The sequence below is a fragment of the Geotrypetes seraphini genome, chromosome 1, assembly GCF_902459505.1.
Source record: "Geotrypetes seraphini chromosome 1, aGeoSer1.1, whole genome shotgun sequence".
In the NCBI taxonomy this organism is placed as follows: domain Eukaryota; kingdom Metazoa; phylum Chordata; class Amphibia; order Gymnophiona; family Dermophiidae; genus Geotrypetes; species Geotrypetes seraphini.
The window spans coordinates 251939556-251960831 of NC_047084.1; the positions used below are offsets into that span (position 1 = coordinate 251939556).

General features: G+C 44.5%; 1 protein-coding gene across 1 annotated transcript in view; it reads left to right on the top strand.

The window, feature by feature from the left end:
- WDR1 (WD repeat domain 1) overlaps positions 1-20583 on the top strand; it is a 76393-nt gene extending 55810 nt beyond the window's left edge. The window contains exons 12-15 of the mRNA XM_033949167.1: positions 10535-10645; positions 11083-11256; positions 13287-13431; positions 18455-20583. Of these exons, the coding sequence (XP_033805058.1) occupies positions 10535-10645; positions 11083-11256; positions 13287-13431; positions 18455-18561 (537 nt within the window). The 3' untranslated portion in view covers positions 18562-20583. The remainder of the gene's footprint in view (positions 1-10534; positions 10646-11082; positions 11257-13286; positions 13432-18454) is intronic.
- Positions 20584-21276: the final 693 nt, after the last annotated feature.

Here is a 21276-nt window from a genome sequence, read left to right on the forward strand (position 1 = left end):
TTCCCGTACATGACATCTTACGGGAGACATTCTACAAAAACTTGGAAAATCCCCTCACGGTACCGGGAGCTCCCCGTAAACTGGACAACCTTTACCGTGTCATCCCTATTCCAGGATTCGACAAATCTCAATTGCCCCATGAGTCCCTTCTGGTGGAATCCACCTTAAAAAAGACTCAGGGCTCCAGTGTCTATGCCTCTACCCCTCCTGGCAGAGAAGGTAAGACCATGGACAAGTTTGGCAAGAGGCTTTACCAAAATGCCATGCTTGCCAACAGGGCAAACAACTATTCCTTCCATTTTTCCTTTTATCTCAAACACTTGGTCCAACAGCTGTCTGCCCTCCAGAAGTACCTACCTGAGCGCAAGGTCCCGCTATTCCAGCAGCACATATCTGGCCTTCTCCAAATGCGCAAGTATATGGTCCGCTCGATATACGACTCCTTCGAGCTCACCTCTCGGGCCTCTGCCATGGCTGTAGCCATGCGTCGCTTGGCCTGGCTCAGAGTCTCCGACCTGGACATCAACCACCAGGACCGCCTGGCCAACGCCCCCTGTCTCGGGGATGAGCTTTTTGGAGAGTCACTGGATTCCACCACCCAGAAACTCTCCGCCCATGAGACCAGGTGGGACACCCTGATCAAGCCGAAAAAGAAGGCTCCGCCTGCTCGACCCTATCGGCCTCAATCATCTTACCAGCGGAGGTTCTCAGCCAGGCCACTCAATCCACCTCCCCAACAATCTCGGCGACCCCGTCAACAGCAGCACCATGCCCAGGCTCGGTCTCAGGCCACTCAACCCTCCAAGCCTCCTCAGCCTGCTAAACAATCTCAGCCCTTTTGACTCTTCTCTCCAGGGCATAGCCAGTCATCCACCCTCGCTGCCTCTTCCACAGCCTATCGGGGGTCGTCTCACCATTTTCTCAAGCCGTTGGGAAGTCATCACGTCGGACCAGTGGGTCCTCAACATCATCCGCCACGGCTACTCTCTCAACTTCCAGACTCTGCCTCCGGACAACCTTCCCGTAGAGTCTGCTTCAAACTCATCTCAAACCCCCCTCCTCCTGAGGGAGGTTCAATCCCTCCTCCTTCTCAATGCCATCGAAGAAGTACCTCCAGATCAAAGGGGGCAGGGATTCTACTCCCGCTACTTCCTGGTACCCAAAAAGACGGGAGACCTCCGTCCCATTCTCGATCTCAGGGACCTCAACAAGTGTCTGGTCAAGGAGAAGTTCAGAATGCTCTCCCTTGCCACGCTCTACCCTCTTCTTTCTCAACACGACTGGCTATGTTCCCTGGACCTCAAAGAGGCCTACACTCACATCTCCATCAATCAACATTCTCGCCGCTACCTGCGGTTCCAGGTACTGCACCACCACTATCAGTACAAGGTGCTACCGTTCGGCCTCGCCTCCTCACCCAGGGTCTTCACCAAGTGCCTTATAGTGGTAGCGGCCTTCCTCAGGTCTCACAACCTCCAGGTGTTCCCCTATTTGGACGATTGGTTGGTGAAAGCACCTACGTCTCCACTTGTGCTACAGGCTACTCATCACACCATCTCTCTCCTCCACCTCCTGGGGTTCGAGATCAACTACCCCAAGTCGCATCTGCTTCCCACCCAGCGACTTCAATTCATTGGAGCAGTTCTGGACACCACGCTAATGAGGGCTTTTCTCCCCTCCGATCGCAAGCAGACCCTGCTCCATCTCTGCCGTCAGGTACTCATGCATCCCTCCATTCCTGCTCGACAGATGATGGTCCTCCTGGGTCACATGGCCTCGACAGTGCATGTCCTTCCTCTGGCTCGTCTCCACCTTCGTACACCTCAGTGGACGCTCGCCAACCAGTGGTCACAGACTACGGATCTTCTTTCTCATCCCATCTCTGTGACATCATCTCTTCAGCAATCTCTCCAATGGTGGTTGAACTCCTCAAATCTTTCCAGGGGTCTACTTTTCCATCTGCCCCCCCACTCTATGATCATCACCACAGATGCGTCCCCCTACGCGTGGGGAGCTCACCTGGGAGATCTACGCACCCAGGGACTTTGGACCCCACAGGAGCGTCGTCATCACATCAATTTCCTGGAACTCAGAGCCATGTTCTACGCCCTCAAGGCTTTCCAACATCTTCTCTGTCCTCAAGTCCTCCTCCTATGCACAGACAATCAAGTCGCCATGTACTACATAAACAAGCAAGGCGGCACCGGATCTCGCCCCCTTTGTCTGGAGGCTCTGCGCATCTGGACCTGGGCCACGGACCGCAATCTCTTTCTCAGGGCGGTCTATATCCAGGGCGAACAGAACTCTCTGGCCGACAATCTCAGCCGCATCCTTCAACCTCACGAGTGGACGTTGGACCCTCCGACTCTACTCTCCATCTTTGCTCGATGGGGCACTCCGCAGGTGGACCTCTTTGCAGCACCTCACAACCATCAGCTGCCCCAATTCTGTTCCAGACTCTTCTCTCCTCACCGTCTGACCCCGGATGCATTCCTGCTCGACTGGAGGGATCGGTTCCTCTATGCCTTCCCTCCACTTCCTTTGATGTTGCGGACCTTGTCCAAACTCCGCAAGGACAATGCCACCATGATCCTCATCGCCCCTCGGTGGCCTCGTCAACACTGGTTCTCCCTTCTGCTTCAACTCAGCTCCAGGGAGCCCATTCCTCTTCCTGTGTTTCCTACTCTACTTACACAGCAGAATCAGTCTCTACTACATCCCAACCTGTCTTCCCTCCACCTGACAGCTTGGTTTCTCTCGGGCTGACCTCTCCTGAGAATCTATCTCAACCGGTCCGCCTCATTTTGGACGCCTCCAGGAAACCGGCCACTCTCCAATGTTACCATCAGAAGTGGACCAGATTCTCCTCGTGGTGTCTCCGGCATCATCAAGAACCCACCTCTTTGGCGGTGGAAACTGTCTTGGAATATTTGCTCTCGCTGTCCAACGCTGGCCTCAAAACCACCTCCATCAGAGTCCACCTCAGTGCCATCACTGCGTTTCACGAGCCTATTCTCGGAAAACCCCTCACGGCTCATCCTCTGGTTTCAAGATTTATGAGAGGGCTCTTCAACATCAAACCGCCTCTCAAGCCTCCTCCCGTCATCTGGGACCTGAATGTGGTTCTCTCTGCTCTCATGAAACCTCCGTTTGAGCCTCTTGCCACAGCTTCATTCAGGCTTCTTACATGGAAGGTGCTTTTCCTAATTGCCATCACCTCTGCCAGGAGGGTTAGCGAACTGCATGCACTGGTTGCCGACCCACCGTTCACTGTTTTTCACCATGACAAGGTTGTTCTGCGTACCCACCCTAAATTCCTTCCCAAGGTGGTCTCGGCTTTTCACCTCAACCAGTCCATTGTGCTTCCCGTCTTCTTCCCTAAGCCTCACTCGCATCCTGGAGAACAGGCGTTGCACACGCTGGATTGTAAGCGTGCCCTTGCTTACTACCTTGATCGTACCAGAGCTCACCGAACATCCCCTCAGCTCTTTTTGTCTTTCGATCCCAACCGTTTGGGCCGTCCTGTCTCCAAACGGACACTTTCAAATTGGCTTGCTGCCTGTATTGCCTTCTGTTATGCTCGGGCCGGTCTCTCACTGGAAGGATCTGTCACGGCCCACAGAGTCCGAGCTATGGCTGCTTCTGTGGCTTTCCTCCGTTCCACGCCCATCGAGGAAATCTGCAAGGCGGCCACTTGGTCCTCAGTTCACACGTTCACTACTCACTACTGTCTGGATGCGTTCTCCAGACGGGATGGACACTTCGGCCAATCTGTGTTACAAAATTTATTTTCCTAATGGCCAACCATCCCTCCTCCCTCTTTGTTAGCTTGGAGGTCACCCATGTGTTAAGAATATGCTGCCTGCTTGTCCTGGGATAAAGCACAGTTACTTACCGTAACAGGTGTTATCCAGGGACAGCAGGCAGATATTCTTAAGTCCCACCCACCTCCCCGGGTTGGCTTCTTAGCTGGCTTATCCTAACTGGGGACCACGCACTCCTTCGTCGGGCGGGAAGGCACTCGCGCACGCGCGGTGCGGCCAACTAGAAACTTCTAGTTAAAAGGTCCGTACCGAGGGCTCCGTCGGTGACGTCACCCATGTGTTAAGAATATCTGCCTGCTGTCCCTGGATAACACCTGTTACGGTAAGTAACTGTGCTTTTTGTTGTTGATTTTCTTTTTCTTTCAGGAAGGTAGTATACTTGTGAAAATGGAGGTAGATTTTCCTCTGGAACTTCCAATATTTCTATTATGTATCTTTTTAGAATTTCTCTAGGAATTACCATAGTACTCCTAGGGAAGTTAATCAATCTTAAATTATTGTTCCAGGCACTGTTCTCAAGTAATTCTACCTTTCTTCTGAGATTCATATTATCTTTTATCAATGTCTCTTCAATTAATTTTGAAGAACTTAATTCTTGTTCAACCTTTTGCACAGAAGACTTGGAGACAGTCACTTCTTGTTTTAAGCAATTTAGCTCTTTTGTATGTTCAATCAATTTCCCCTCAATATATTTAAAATTGGGACTTATGGACTTCCCTAAGTTAGCCCCAAGATCCCAAAGGGAATCGAGAGTCACCTCTGGAGACCTTTCTACCAAGATTAACTCTTTTTTTAGTGAAAAAGTTCTTATCATCATGAATGTTCTCTTGGCACTTCTCTCTCTGTCCCAATCCATTCCCCAAAGCTGAACCAGTCCCAGTTTCTTCGGTAGGGCTTCCCTGCATAGGGGTCCCCACCAACAAGCTCTCAGATGAAACTGCGCTGGCCTCAGGAGAGAGGAATACCTCACTCTCCGGGGTTTCCTCGCTCCATGGAGATCTAGTAATCTGGGGCTGGGGAGGTGGAGCTCTCGCGTCGGGGCTTAGAGTAGTATCAGGCCCAAGAGGAGTAGCTGCGGTCTCGCCGGTTCCTAGCATCCTCAGCGGGCCAAAGTCCAACAGCACTGAGACTCCCTGTGTCCGCCTAAAGCTCATCGATGTTGCCGAAAGTGGGAACCCCGGAGCGCCGCGAGGCACCGGCCTCTTCTTTTCGGCATTTTCAGTAAGTAAATAATGCTGTGAGGAATCAAATCCGCTTAAAACACCGAGGAGCTCTCTGGGGTGCTGCTCAGCACATCAAGCCTGCGGCTATCTTGCTTGGATGGCAAAGGCACATTTTTAATAGACAAGTGAAATAATTAGGAAGCAGAATAAGGGATTTTCATGAAGGAGTGAATAACCATAATCTTAGCAATGAATTGAGTCTTTTTTAAAGTTTTGTTTGTGTGGGTTTTTTTGTTGCTCACTGAGAAGCAAGCATAAAATAGCATAAAGCCTTTAAGTTGTCTTGGATATTTTTAGTTCAAACATCTCTACTCCTAGCACCTTTTCACTAAACTCCCCAATACCAAGAGGGAGAGAGGGTTGCGCTGTTCTCAGAGTGCTACATTATGATCTCTCATTTCTGTTACATTCCTTCCAGATTCTAGGTGTTCAATCCCTTCCCGCAATTTGGGAGTTGCAGAAATCCAAATACTTTTCTGAGTATGTGCTCCTTCTACCTTAGAGAGAGAGAGAGTTAGAGCCCCCTACAGTTTTCAGTTTCTGCAAGCAATCCATGCAGAAGTCTTTTGATCTGTTCTGCATCTTTTTCTTATTTTTATTTTTTGCTTAAAGTTTGTTTTTCTTCAGTGGCTTCAGTGCCATGAGACCCTGTGCGGTGTCCTCTGCTGGATGAAAGGATGCAGTCCCACGGAGCCAGACTACTGCTTCACAGAGAAACTTTGGTGGAGCCAGCCTTCTGTGTGCCACCCTTACCAGACTCATGGCCATTCCCCTGGGAGTTTGCTTGCCCTATGAACCTGTCGGAGGTTTAAATGCAGACTGTATGCATCCTGAGTAAAAGTCCCTCTGAGTTTTCAGGGCACAAGCTGCGTTTCCCACTCCCCATTCACATGGAGAGGTTCCATGGGAGTTGAGGTTACAGTCGGAGTCTGTCTGACTGGCATTCCAAAGATCTTCAAATTTGGTCATTTTGGAGCAGTTTCTGAGGCAGAAAATCCTTTCCTTCAATCAGCTGCAGTGTACAGAGCTGACACGCAGGTATTTCGAAATTCTTATGTTCCAAATCATTGAATATATTAATTCATTCAATGATTATCTCGAAAATTGATTACTGCAATTCTTTATTCAAGGGAATGGCACAAAAAGAAATCAGAAGATTGCAGATAATCCAGAATGCCTCTATTAAATTAATTATGGGGGCTAAGAAGTTCGACCACGTTACTCCATTACTTCAAAAGGCTCATTGGCTCCCAGTATCATACCGAATTTTATATAAATTATCTTTGCTCACATTTAAATCACTATTATATAAAACCCCTGCTTTTATTTACAAAGTTTTAATTCCATATAATTCTCCTAAATTTTTAAGATCTAATGACCATCTTTTGTTGGTCATTCCTTCTCTTAAAATTATTAACACTCGAAGGCAATTCATTTTTACTGTAACAGCGCCACAGACTTGGAATTCACTCCCACTTTATTTAAGAGAGGAGAAGAATTTGGAAAAATTTAAAAGCCAACTTAAGAGCTTTCTTTTTAAAGATGCGTTCAATACCTAATCGAAACGTTAATTGCTCTTATCATTTGCTCTTTTATCATTTTTGGATCTTCAATTATTTATTTGTCCTCCCATTCATTTTGTGTTTTACCTTAACTGTTGATTCTTTCCTTTCAAACATTGTATTTCCTCCCCTTTTGTCCTATTGTTTGTTTGTTCTTGTATTATTTACCTTGTTTTAATTAGTTTATTTTTGATGATTTTATACCCTTGTTAACGTTACCCTTTATTTTATGTACATTGTAGAAATTTATTTTATTATGTGTACATCACTTAGTAATTGTAATAGGCGATTAATCAAATAACAAATAAACTTGAAACTTGACTGTAAGTACACCTCCATTATTTCTTATGGGAGCTTTGGGGGTTTTCTGTGAAACTCTATAAAATTCATTTTTCAGAACTTCTGAGGGTAGGGTTCAGGTCTCCCACCTCCCCAAACCCCAAATTGCTATCTCTTATTTCTGAATTTTCTTTATTTTTGGCATGAATTTGCTGGCAGTGACCATCTTTGATTTTAATAGATCTTTTATTACAAAACTTGATTTCTGCCTCAAAACCCCTCAATTTTGTGGCAAATCAATTGGGATTGACTCGGGCCCTAATCTGTCGACTACCTGTGTGGATTGTGCTAGATTGACGCTGGAACAGCATTCGTGTACTGCTGTACACTGAAGGGAGGGGCAGAAGCTTCGGGCTTCGCCTCCTCTGAGTCTTCTAGGGCTGGGGAGCCTACCTGGGTCTGTGTTTTGGGGAAAAGGTCTCGTCCGCACACCATTAGGGACAGTGGCGCCAAACACTTGTGTTCCGAGTCTGTGATTTTTTTTGGCGCAGACACCTCAGCTGGACTCGGCAGTGACCAAGGCATGTGAATTTTCTCCGAATTTCCTTTGGCTGCTTTAGAGAATGTGTTCTTCAGACCTGGCTCATTTGACGCAGCCAGCAGGCGTGTCTCCTTCTTCCAGGCTAGTCACTGGTGCTGGAGGTCCCTGTGCGGGAGACCTCTCATCCGGCTATGATAGATTTCGATTGGTTTAGTTGTCACATGGATATTTTATGCCTATCTTGTCTCCTGACACTGTCTCTTTTGCATGCTGCTGATGCCCGTGCCAGGACTAGTCTGGATATGGGTGAGGACCCCACCATCTGCAGACTTTTTCAGTCTGTTTTTGTCCACCATTGCTGCAAAGAGAGACATCAGCAAAGAAATGGTGGACACTATGTTGGCATTGCACATCAGCCAAAGGTACTTTTAAATCATATAATATTCTGGATACAAATACAGGAAATATTGAAAATTTTGGAACCTTTAACATCTCATGGAGATGGTTATTTTCCAACATGACACAAAATGATCTGGAGATATGTTGATTAAATCAATATTAACAGCTCTGGCAATAGGGTACGTTACATGCTCTTGGAAAAATTAATCTGAATTGAATATACACTAGAGAATAACGCAGGGATAAATTTTACCCCGTCCCCATGGGAACTCATTTTCCTGTCCCAGAGAGTTTTTTTCCTGTCCCTGCCCTATTCCTGCAAGCTCTGTCCTCATCTGCACAAGCCTCAAACACTTCAAAATCATAAGTGCTTGAGGCTTGTGCGGTTAAGGCTGAGCATACAGGAATGAGACCGTGACAAAACTCGGGACGGAAAAATTGAGTTCTGTGGGGATGGGAAAAAATATGTCCCCGTGTCATTCTCTAATATACACCTTTGGTGACAAACTATATGTTGTACATCACCACCAGGAGGGATGCCCAGTCCCTCCTGCCAGAACCCCACCCCCGAACATCGCCAGCAGGAGAGATGCTCAGTCCCTCCTGCTAGAAACCCCCCCACCCACTCCTACCCCGTACTTCGCTGGAGGGATGCCCAGTACCTCCTGCTGGAACACCCCCCCAAACATCACAGACAGCACCCCCCAGAACCCCCTCTACCTTAAAATGTTGTCCTTCCGGAGGCATCTTTCCTGCCTCCAGCCAGCTGGCCCGCCTTTTCATGAATGTGAGGGGCCTTAGGCCCTGATTGGCCCAGGCACTTAAGGCCCCTCCCATAGGAGGGGCCTTAGGCACCTAGGCCAACCAGAATCTTAGGTCCCATTTGCAATGCATTCTGAGATGCACTGGGAGTGGCCTAAGATTCCGATTGGCCAGATCTCTTAGGCCACCCTCCATGAGAGCCCCACTTAGGCAGCTTCTGAGACTGGGCTTCCTATACAGAATCTGGCCCAAAATGTTCAGACCTGATATAACAATCCAAATGTCTGAATGCCATCCTTGTTAACTGATACCACATTTACTAATTGAATATGTGTGTCGCAATCTAAGAAAGGGTACCAAGTCGAAGTGCACGCTTACCTGAGAAACAAGGCAACAATGTCATTTGGGTTCTATTTATTTGTTTGAATTATATTATTAATTGGAACGGTATATCTGGCAAATGAAATGATAGAAAGATGTGGTTTGTTTCATTTGAATCGGCATCTTCTCGATTACTTAGCCAGCTGAATAATTCAATTTCTAAGACTTGGTCCCTTTTCTTGGATTATGACACAACATTAACCATGGTTTAAAGATAAGTTAGGATATTGTTTTTTGTCTATGATGTAAATGTCTTTCTGCCCCCTTCTGTTGTTTTAATGGCCTGAGTTTGTCTGTTTAGTCCAGGTTTGTCCAATAATTTAGTACATGTATGTCTACAATGCAGACATGTTTGCCTTCCTGTAATTTTTAAATACTTTGTACAACTTTTAAATACTTTGTACTTTGCTTTATACTGCTGGATAAGCATTTAATGAAATATTTTGAATAAACAATAAACAATATTTAGATTAACATAGAAACATAGAAGATGACGGCAGATAAGGGCCATAGCCCATCAGGTCTGCCCACTCTACTGACTCACCCCCAAGTCTACTATCCTAGGGATCCCACTCCTGGTGACAGGTTCCCTTGGCTTAACCCTCTAAGGAATCCCACATGGGCATCCCATTTGCTTTTAAATTCTTGCACGCTGTTTGCCTCGATCACCTGCACCAGGAGCTCATTCCAAGGATCAACCACTCTCTCTCGGTGAATAAATATTTCCTGGTGTCGCCATGAAATTTCCTGCCCCTGAGTTTGAGCGGATGCCCTCTTGTGGCTGAGGGTCCTTTGAGAAAGAGAATCTCTTCTTCCATCTCGATACGGCCGGTAATATACTTAAACGTCTCGATCATGTCTCCTCCGTTATAACCTCATGTATAATGTACTTGTATTTTATACTTACAAAAAAAATCCCACTTACATTTGTACTTAAAACAACTAAGGCCCAAGTCAGTTTCTGGTGGAGGTATACTGTAGAAGCAAAAGTCTTAAGGAAAATCATACCAGACTTAAAGGGCAAGCATGCAAACAGCTGCTCTGGGACTGTTGCTGGACATGGCGAGCTTCTGAAGTATAGCTTGCTGAATGTCGTATGGTGACAGTAGTGTTATCTCTGGAACAGTTATGTTTTATCTTAATAAGTCTGTGGAGCAAATATAAAAGGATTAAAGAAAAACTGAGGGGGAAAGCCAACTTGAAGGAGTTGGAAATAGGAAGGTAGATACTAGCTGGTGGGGAATAGGGATGGAATTGGGCCTAACTGGGATAGAGTTAAAGAGTGTTGGGGAGAAGAACTGGGGAAACAAGGAGAGAATGTGGTGGGGCATAGACTTTATTTTCATTACATAATTTACTCAGAATGCCCTTGAGCAACCAGGCCAACCATAACAGAACAGGAACACCTCAGGGTAGCTGTACCTTTGGAGAAGGACCCCCTCCCCTTCCAGCTGTGTAAGAGGTTTTCCACATGGGAAGTCATAACTTTGCACATGAAAAATGCAGTATTTAAAATCTGGCTCCGTGCTAAAAAAAACCTGAGTGATATATTTGGCTTTCTAGATTGTCTTGCTGAAGGATAAGAAGAAATGCTTTTCTATTGAGGACCCTGGCTATGAGCCTGCATCAGTGGCAATCCATCCTACAGGCTGTACAGTTGCTGTGGGAGCAGAGGTAAAGATGCTTTGTACCTTCTTATGTACACTTCAGGTTTGAGGTTTATCTCCTTGGGCTTTAGATTTTAAAATTCACACCCGTCTATAGGGTGTTGGTTTTGTGGGGGGTTTAAAAAAAAAAATAAACTGTCTGTAAATAAAAAGCTTAGTAAGTAACTGTCTCTAAAATGTTAATTGTGCTCCCTAAACATCTGCTTGGTTTTAGTATGCTATTGAAATTGAGAGTATTGTATACAGCTCAGCATGAAAATATTTGAAACACAATTGTATCTACAAAAGGAGGGTACAAACTTATTGTCAATGACATTTATAAAGGCAGCTGTATAATAGTATGTGCATGCATTGTGTTTGTTTATTTCTGACTTACTATATCGCTTTAAGCATCTGGCAGAGCAAAGCGTTTTACAAACCAATTGTAGTCTCTTTCCCTTGCAGGATGGAAAAATTCATTTATATTCCATTCAGGGTAACACCTTAAAGAACGATGGCAAGGTTTTGCAAGTGAAAGGCCTTGTGACTGGCTTAGCATATTCCCATGATGGTGCCTTTCTTGCAGTCTGTGATGCACATAAGGTTGTTACTGTTTTTAATGTGGCAAATGGATATGAGGTAAGAAACTGTAGTCTTCTTGAAGCCATCTCAAATTATCTGACAAAATGTAAAATTTTGCTGTTCTCATGTATTTTGGACAGTTGGAATGGAAGAATAGTCTAATGATTAAGCAGTGGACAGAAATGGGAAAGACATGCTTTGAAATTCTTCTACCAGTGATACTCCTTATGACCTTGGGGCAAATATATTGCCACTAATACATATACTCTCAGGAAAAGGGTCAGTTAAACTCCAATAATATTACCTCTAAATCAGAACCCCATATGGACAACAAACCTCCCCTCTGCAACACTAACAGGCTTTAATTTCACACACACACAAGCCAATCACACAACAGGTAGTAACAGGGAAAAAGAAAGGTGGAGAAAAAGCCTCAGTTCAGCTTCATCTGGCAAAAAACTCCACCTTTCAAGGCTAACCCTGTACTCCAAAATATAGAACCAGTAGAAAAAGCTCTATGGTAGCCTGCAGGGAGATGTTACAAAACACACTGGGACACACAGCCCTCAGTTGTGAAAAAATGGGTAAATCAGCACTGTAGCAAAGTAGTCCAGGATTCAGCGTGGAACACAGCAAAAAAAGAGAACAACTTAGCTGCTTCGGCATCCAGGATCTCTCAGTCCTTCACCTGGGCCCTGCAGCCACTGAACCCGACGGGGAACCCTCCGTTTTGCTCTGGTTGCTGCGTCAAGGGTTTCAACTTCACTGCTTCTCATACGCTCTATCCAGGCCCACCAAGCTCTTCAGTCTCTCACACCACTTTACAGATCAATACCTGTGCTAAGGCACTCCACAGCCTCCAGCTACAAATAGCACACAAGCTTCACCTCCAGACACGATCCACCAATCACAGGCATTCAAACACCAAAGAAGGCTGTCCACTCAATCCGGGCATTCAGTCCCACAGGCTGAACAGATTGCAGAGTGCCCCAGGTACGTGCTTGGGGCCTCATTTATTAACCTTTTTGTTTAATTCATAATAATGTAAACTATTACACACTTAAGCATAGTAAGGACAATTCTGTAATCTAGGTACATATATTAATGCATGTAACTATCTCGTATTAAATGTATATGTGTGGACATACCTGTGTAATATTGTATCTTAGCAGGGTCCTAGTGTACTTGCAAAGGGGCAGGAGATAAGTGGGGTTCCCACATATGCACATAACTTAATTACAACCCCACTCATGCCAGTTCTATGGCTGGTATAACTGGGTACTTAAATGTTAGGCATGCCAGTATGAGGTTAGGCTTGTATTCTATAATGCAACCTGGGCTCCCAGATTCTGTTATAAAATAGGCTCTCATCACTTGGCATCAAGGTATATCATTTGCTTCTAATGTGCATTAACATATTGCAGATTCATAAGTGAGACTCTTAGATTGTAAGCTCCTTGAACAAGGACAGAACAGTGCCTGAACTGTAGCTTAATTGTTAGGTTATTTGACATGGTAGTAATTGAATGAACAACTTTTTTGTGAGTATAGAATTGCTTGTATCATGCACTTTCCCCAGATTCTATATATGGTAGCCATATTTGACAGGGATCTAAGTTGTAAGTTCTAAGGTATAAGGGTGAGTCTGGATTTTGTAATATGGGGAGGGTACTTTAGAGATGTGTTAAATCACTTATTGTACACAGACAAATTAAAACTACTAATTACAGTTGTAGATACTTTACTAGAAAATAAAACTGCACAAGGCCAGCTGGCCTTATGTCAAAAAAGCCCTAAACTGTGGAACCTAATGCAGAAAGAATGAAATGTTGAGTTTGTGGAACTGGGACATATCATTCACGTAATGTGGCCTGATGATTTGAAAGGTATCCTGACTCAAAGTTGTTGGAATAGATCTGCTGAGCAAGTTGGCCTTTATTTGCGTTCCAGCTTAGGACCTTGGGAGAAGAGTCTTGAAAAGAAGGATTCTTTAGTCCATTCCATCTTGTATTTTTTTTTTCACTTACTAGTATTTTGATTTTGGGAATCTTAATCCTTTTTTTTTTTTAATTCTGCCTTTTAAATAGGAACAAAATGTCTTCTATGGACACCATGCAAAAATTGTTTGTATTGGCTGGTCACCAGACAATGAGCACTTTGCTAGTGGAGGCATGGACACGATGGTTTATATTTGGACTTTAAGTGATCCTGACCTTAGACTTAAGATCCCAGGTAAAGACTGCTAAAATAAGTGGAAATACATTTAAGTGCTGTAATATTATAATGACTCTAATTTGTAAGATAACTGTTGCAAGCTGGATGCTACAATTTTGTATGGTCAAAATTAATATGACTTAAATGTTGCATTACCAAACTCCTTGCTGTCTACACAGATACTTGAGGCAGGCCCTCATGCAGATAAAACAGAAATCTACCATCGTTAAGTTCTTTGTAAACACACGAGTCTTTTATTGTAGTAATATCGATTTCTTGAGAATTTTATTGCAAAATTTTTTTTGTTTTGTTTTAGATTTTGAGTTTTATTGTATATATATTTTTATAGATATACTGTGATGTATTTGAAGTTTGTAGTTTTGTAAACTGCTTAATATTTTGGTACAAGCAGTACAGCAAGTCCCCAAGTTAAGAACACGTTTTGTTTTTAAAACCATTCTTAAGTTGAATTTGTATGTAACTTGGATCCTGTACAGTACACAGTCTATAAAAACATTAAATAAAAAGTCCTCAAAATAAAGTACTGTAGTTTAAGTAGAAAAGATAGGAGGTTTACATTTACTTTCATTCTTCATTCATCCCACTATTCCCTCTCCACCACCACATCCAACATTTTTCCCTTTACCTTACACCTCTCCCACCTCCTTGTTCAATATCTCTCTCTCCCTCCGTATGACCAACAATGCTCCTCTTTCTTCATTTTCCCATATGTACCATCTCTTTCCCTCTCACTCAGACTCCCTGCCCAACAATTCTTCCATTCTAATCCTTCTTCTACCTCAGCATCTCTTTCCCTCACTCCGTCCATTCTTCCATCCTATGACCCAAGTTCATGCTCTCTCCCTCCTTCTTTCCATCCTGTGTCCAAAGTTTGTGTTCCCTCCCTTCCTTCTGTGTCCCAATGTGACCCTGCTTCTCCCTTCCTGTCCCAATGCACCCCTCGTCATCCTTCCTGCCCTCTGTTCTGTGTCCCAAATTTGTGCTTCCCTCCCACAAATGGTTGGGGGGGGGTCACAGTTTTATTTGGCTTGGCTGCAATCATGGGATCGCAGCCACAAAAAGATTAGGGTGCATTAGCCTAGACAATAGCTGCTTTGTTTTTCAACTAGAAAACAGAAATCGAAACAGAAATAAACTTTATTTATTGGGATTTATTAACCACTTTTTATGACACGATTCACCAAAGGGGATGTGTAGCAGGTATAATTACATAACAAAACATAAATCTTTATTTACCCTATTTTTTTGCTCCATAAGACGCACTTTTTCCACCCCCAAAAAGGGGGTGGAAATAAGAGTGCGTCTTATGGAGTGAATACCGCCTCCCCCCCCCCCCATACCTTTAAGTAATCCTGGTGGTCCAGCACTGCATCGGCAGGCTCCCTTGCTGGACGGCCGCCTGAGTCCCCATCTGCCATGGCAGTGAGAGGCAAACGCGAGCCCTGAGCGCGTATGCGTAGTCCTGCGCTGCCAAATGGTACCATTGCTTCTTGTGAGACTCACAGGAGCTGACGGCACCATGCAAGCGACAGCGCGGGACCAGGCAGGTGCGCTTGTAGCTCGCGCCTACCTTTCTCTTACATCTTCCAAAGCAGCACTGGACTGAACTGATGGTGCCATTCAGGTGGCGGCACAGGACCAGGCAGACATGCTCGGGGCTCACGACTGCCTTTCATTTCCGTCTGCCGATGTAGCGCTGGACCGAGCTGATGGCGGCGATGCGGGACCAGGCAGGTGCGCTCGGGGCTCGTGCTTGCCTCTCACTGGAGCGAAAAATGCGGTATTTCTGTTCCTAGAGTGCTCACAAAAAAAAGTAGTTAATAGTATTTTAACCTGGGTCCCTTGGTTTAGTCTACTGCACTAAACACCAGGCTGCCCTGCTCTGGAGGGACATCTGTGTGGCTGTTGTAAAAATGCTGTCAGACTTTCATTGTCCCTGATTTTTTTACTGTTTAATTTGCTGGAGCTACTGGGGGAGGGGGGGTCCTGCAGAAAGGTACCGGGGAAGGGGGCCCTCCTGCTGGAATTACAGTAAATTTACAACAAATGTACAGCTGAGGCAAGAGGCTTTGTGCTGGACATGTGAATTGCTTTAAAAAAATTAAATAAAAAAGAGGAAATAAATATGAAAAGACATTTCCAAAGCTGAGCAGGAAACAGAAAGACTTCCCTGCATACCCTGTCCCTACCTGCCTGCCAGCCACTAGACACTGCCCTGTGCCCTGTCCCCGCCTACCACTAGACCACAAGAGGGGGGACAGGGTGCAGAGCCGGCAGGGAGAGCGGACAGGGTGCAGAGCCTGGTAAAGGAGTGTGGGGTTGGGTGCAGAATCTGGCAGGGAGAATTTGGTTCAGAATGTTTTGGGGGTTTTTTTTTCTTGTTTTCCTCCTCTAAATCTAGGGTGCGTCTTATGGTCAAGTGCATCTTATGGAACGAAAAATACGGTATATACCATGAAAGCCTTTCAGTTTGAGGTAGTTTACAAAAGAGGTATCTGAGTAGAGTCTACGAGCTACAACAAAAATGAACAGACTGATAACTGGAAAGCTCACAGTGTGGACATAAACTTACAATTTTGTTAACAGCATAACAGTAGTAAAAAAAGCAAAATATAAACATAAATACAATGAATGAGGTCATGTCAAAATCAGTAAATTGAAATTTAAGTATATTTTTGAAACTTTCTTGGTACTCCTATTATTAACAGAGATAATACATACTAAAAGGGAGACATAATATTTATGAAGCATCTAATAAGCACAAATCAGAGCATTCAAATACCATAAATATGATACAGTTTTTCTATAATACAGCTTATCCTATAGCCAAGGGGTCAAATGCAAATATTAGATGAGTCAAGATGGGAGGTACAGATTGAGTTGAGATAAACAGATGAGAGGCGAAACTCAAGGCAAGTTGTTTATTTAGTTAAGGTATAAGGGACTGAATAAAGTTTATCTGCTTTGTAAAATTTTTAATTGACTGGTTGTGTTTGTAACAAGGCTGCTGAGCTGTGTGAAGAAAAGTCAAACTACCACAATTGCTGGTTTTTTTAAGGAGGGCTTATAGCACTCTTGAAGTTTACTGTATATTAGAGAATGACACGGGGAAAAAATTTGTCCCCGTCCCCATGACTACTATCCCCGCAGCATCCATACAAGCCTCAGTACTGCAATATTTAGCTTATTCCTTTCTTATAAATGAAAGTTCTGGCTGCTGAACTAGAGAAAGATATGTTCAGCTGGCAGGGCTTTGTTTATAAATTTTTATCAACACAACTAATATACTATATCCTAAAGCAAAAAAGGAAATAAATAAATAAAAATTTTCTACCTTTGTTGTCTGGTTTCTGCTTTTCTCATCTTCTCATTCAATTCCTTCCATCCACTGTCTGTCTTCTCTCAGCATCTTCCATTTGCTCTGTTACTGTGCCTCTCCATGCACTCCCACCCCCTCCCCACCCCCAATTGGTCTGGCACACATCATCTTCCCTCCACTCCCCCCATAATCTGGCATCTCTGTCTTCTTCCCTTCCAGCGTCTTTTCCCCACTCACACGCGACTGCAGGCAGGCTCGGCCGGCTTCAGCTAGTTACTTTACTAACGCGCTGCAAAGGTAAGGGGGAGGGAGATAGTTTCAGTAGGTAGGGAGGGGGCCGCTCGCGATCGGTGACCGCGCACGTTCCCTCCCTTAACTGCAGGGACAAGGCCATTCACTGTTCCACAGGGCGGTGGATGGCTTTGTCCCCGTGCCCGCAGTAAGCACTCCTCCCCTCCACACTGTTTCGGCGGGTTACCAGCAGCCATCGTGTCATTCTCTACTGTATATACTCAAATATAAACCGAGATAACCTTTCTTTTTTTCTCTCTCAAAAAAGGTGTGGGGGGGAAGGTTGACTCATATAAACCAAGTATTTATATTCAAGTATAGATATTGGTGGTTCGGTGGTGAGCTGAGACAGGAGCAATCCCTTCTTGTCCTGTCCCAGCTAGCTCTGCATCCCCGCCCTCTCCCCGACACATTATAGACCTCTCCCAGGCCTGCCTTGAGCCTTGGTTGTCCAGTGATGAGCCAGTACAGGAATGACCCCCTCCCATGTCCTGTTCTGTCCCAGCCAACACACCATTAAAGGCCTACAATGCATGCCGTGGTGAACTGGGGCAGGAACGATCCTCTTATGCTCCTGCCCAGTGCAGAGCCGCTAAAGGAAATGGATGCCACGAGGTCCCCCAGCAACCATCCATTTCCTGCACGGGGCAGGAGTTTAGGAGGATCACTACCGCTGGACTACCAGGGCGTGCAAGGTAAACCCTTTCAGGTGCAGGACAGGACATAACAGGAGTCACTCCTGTCCTGACTCACTGCTGGACCACTAGATATTCTCCTTGGCTGAGGTAAGCCAAATTTTCTTTATTATTACATGTTAATCCTGTTATGAAGTCTAGCAGCAACCAGACCTTGCAACCCAGAGAGAGAGAGAGACTATGCAGACTGTGTTTGGAACATGGCAGTCATGGGTTTATGAAGTAAAAAGCCTTAGTTTTTTTTAACCTTTTACAGCCTTGTCTAGCTGTGTTTATTGAAGGTCCACTTTCATCTCTCATTCATGTTATTACAATGTCCAAAAGCAAGTTTATGAAGATTTTCTCTGTAGAATGGTTTTACCACCCAGTCATTTTTAAGCACCTGATTCTGATTTGTCAAGCATGCTGAGAAAACTGACTTACTAGTTCAAATATTTGTGTGACCTGAGTTGGCTACTGTTGGAGAAAGGATGCTAGACTTGATGGATCTTTGGTCTGTCCCAGTATGGCAGCTCTTTTTATGTTCTTATACTTCTGAAATTTTCTTGCTTTTTGTCTGAAGCAAAATTCTTATTTCTTAAAAAGAGACCTGTTCTCAAACAAGTGTATTATATTAAGAACTTGGTTCCCAGTGCCATTTGTGCTAAAAGTAACACTGCAATTTTTATCAAATGCAGTGAATTTTCTTCTACTAACCCTGCCTCAACCATTTCAGATGCCCACAGGTTACATCACGTCAGCAGTTTGGCTTGGTTGGATGAACACACGCTGGTGACAGTATCCCATGATGGATGTGTCAAAGAATGGACAATCTCCTTTTAAGTGAACGCCCAGCTCTGCTCGCCTTTTCATTTGGAGGAACAGATCAGGGATTAGAGCTACTGTGGTAGAACATAAAATTTCTAATTATTTCTGTAACAACTCCTGGGCCTTGTATCACATCCTGCCCGTCTTTACAGGGTGTTTTTCTGTAACATACTTCTTGAAAGCTTTAGCCAGTAACAGTTTTGCACATGAAAAGCACTTAACATGTCTCGAGCTCGGTAAATTTCTGCGTGCAACATTCCAGAGGCAGCAGCCTGGTAGAGTTCCCATGACTCTTCAGACCTATCCCTTCTCATTTTCTAATGGAGTACATTTGTGATTGTACAGCATGAGATGGACATTCTCATTTTCTAATTACAGAACATTTCTGTACTAACTGTCATGGTAAGAATATTATCCAAAAAAGGCAAAGTGAAAGTTTATTGCAGGTATTGTATTTTGTTGCCTTGCTTTGTTTGTACTGTACAAAACTGTTGCCTCCAAATTATTATTTTTTTCTCTGCAGATGATAAAGTGAGGTATGTAAGAGATGATCTTGTTCCATGTTGAGATTTTTAATGTAATAATTTTGACTATTTGGTATTTTGCAGAGTACTTATGATTATCCCAGGACAAGCAGGCAGCATATTCTCACATGTGGGTGGTCATCCACGGAGCCCCAGTACAGACAGCTTTAAAAATGCATCGCCACTATTAAGAACTTGAGAAAGTTCACGAACTGCCTGCACTTCACATACGCGAGGGCCTTCCTGCCTGACACCACTCGCGGCTCCTCAGTTCTTAGTTTTCCGCGAAGCTAAGAAGTCGTGTTTTTTGAACGTATATGTTCAAATTTTGCCTTTGCCTTCCCGCTCACGCATATATTTTAGTTGTATTTTTTACTTCATCTTATAGATTACATGTTTTATTTGAGTTTAAAAAAAGAAATAGTCGGACATTTTTTTACTCGCTGTTCTCACTTACCGGGCTTCACCCATCAAGGCCTCGTCATTTTTCTCAGCTATTGAATTCAGTTTGGCTGAGGTGGTTTTTCTGTCGATGTCCCAGCCACTAACTGGTTTTAAAAAGTGTTGCAGGTGCCAACGGTAAATTTCTATCACTGACCTACATAGTTGGTGCTTACAGTGCCTTGACTCGGAACACCATGTTGAATCCTGCGCGCAGTGTTCTACCCTGCAAAAATGTACCATTATAAGAATCAAAAGCTCCAACAAGAAAAGTTGTTCAGCACCGATATGGATACCAAGAAGACATCTCAGCCTTCAGCATCGAAAGCATCGGCGGATATCGCTCCATCGGGTAATTCAACTAAAAAGCCACCAGCTTCCCAGCAGGTCTCCCAGGTCAACATTGTATTGAGTCCTTTGATGCCGACCAAGCGGCAACCGCTCTTTTCTCTGGTCCAGCCTGAGCATAAGGTCATCAGGTCCTGTGGTACTAATACTGGATCTCCGGTACCATGCCGATGATCCACATATAAAAATAGCATGCCTCATCACAGATCTCGTTCTCCATCACGGCTGATGTTCCACGTAGAAAAACAGCATTGCTAGCAATGCTTTTCACAGACCAGTCAATGGTAAACTTCTCTGTTCATCCTCTTGTGTCCAGATTCATGAAAGGACTTTTCAATGTCAAACCTCCTCTCAAACCACCTCCAGTGGTTTGGGATCTTAATGTGGTTCTTGCTGCATTCATGAAGCCTCTTTTTGAACCAATGTCTATGGCTCTTCTCAAGTACATGGAAAATGGTTTTTCTCATCTCCCTTACTTCAGCTTGACTAGTTAGTGAACTTCATATACTGGTGGCAGATCCTCCTTTCATAGTGTTCCACCATGATAAAATAGTGCTTCACACCCATCCCCAGTTTCTTCCAAAGGTTGTCACAGAATTTCACCTTAATCAATCTATTGTTCTTCCAGTATTCTTTCCTAAGCCTCATTCTCATCCTGGGAAAATGGCTCTTCACACTCTGGACTACAAACAATCATTGGCCTATTATTGCAGAAAACTCAACCACATAGAACATCTCCTCAACTTTTTTGTCTCCTTTGATCCTAACAAGTTGGGACGTCCAGTATCCAAGAGAACGATTTCCACATGGTTGATGTCTTTTATCTCTTTCTGTTATGCTCAGGATGGGCTACAACTGGGGGAGTCGTGTCACAGCCCACAAAGTCAGAGCTTTGGCAGCTTCAGTTGCTTTCCTTCGCTCCACTCCTATTGATGAAATCTGTAAAGCTGCTACTTGGTCCTCAGTTCATACATTCACATCACACTATTGTCTAGGATTTTATTACATACGGGATGGTCACTTCGACCAAGCAGTATTGCAAAATTTATATTCCTAATGGCCAACTCTCTCTCCATCCCATTCTAGTAAGCAAGGGAGTTCCACATGTGAGAATATTCTGCCTGTTTGTCCTGGGATAAAGCACAGTTACTTACTGTAACAGATGTTATCCAGGGACAGCAGGCAGATATTCTCACATCCCATCCACCTCTCTTTGTTGGCTTCTTAGCTTGCTTAACGAACTGAGGAGTCACGAGCGGTGTCAGGTGGGAAGTGGCATGCGCGGTGCGGGCAGTTTGAACTTTCTCAAGTTCTTAAAGTGGCAATGCACTTTTAAAGCTCTCCGCACTGGGGCTCCGTGGATGGCGTCGCCCACATGTGAGAATATCTGCCTGTTGTCCCTGGATAAACCTGTTAC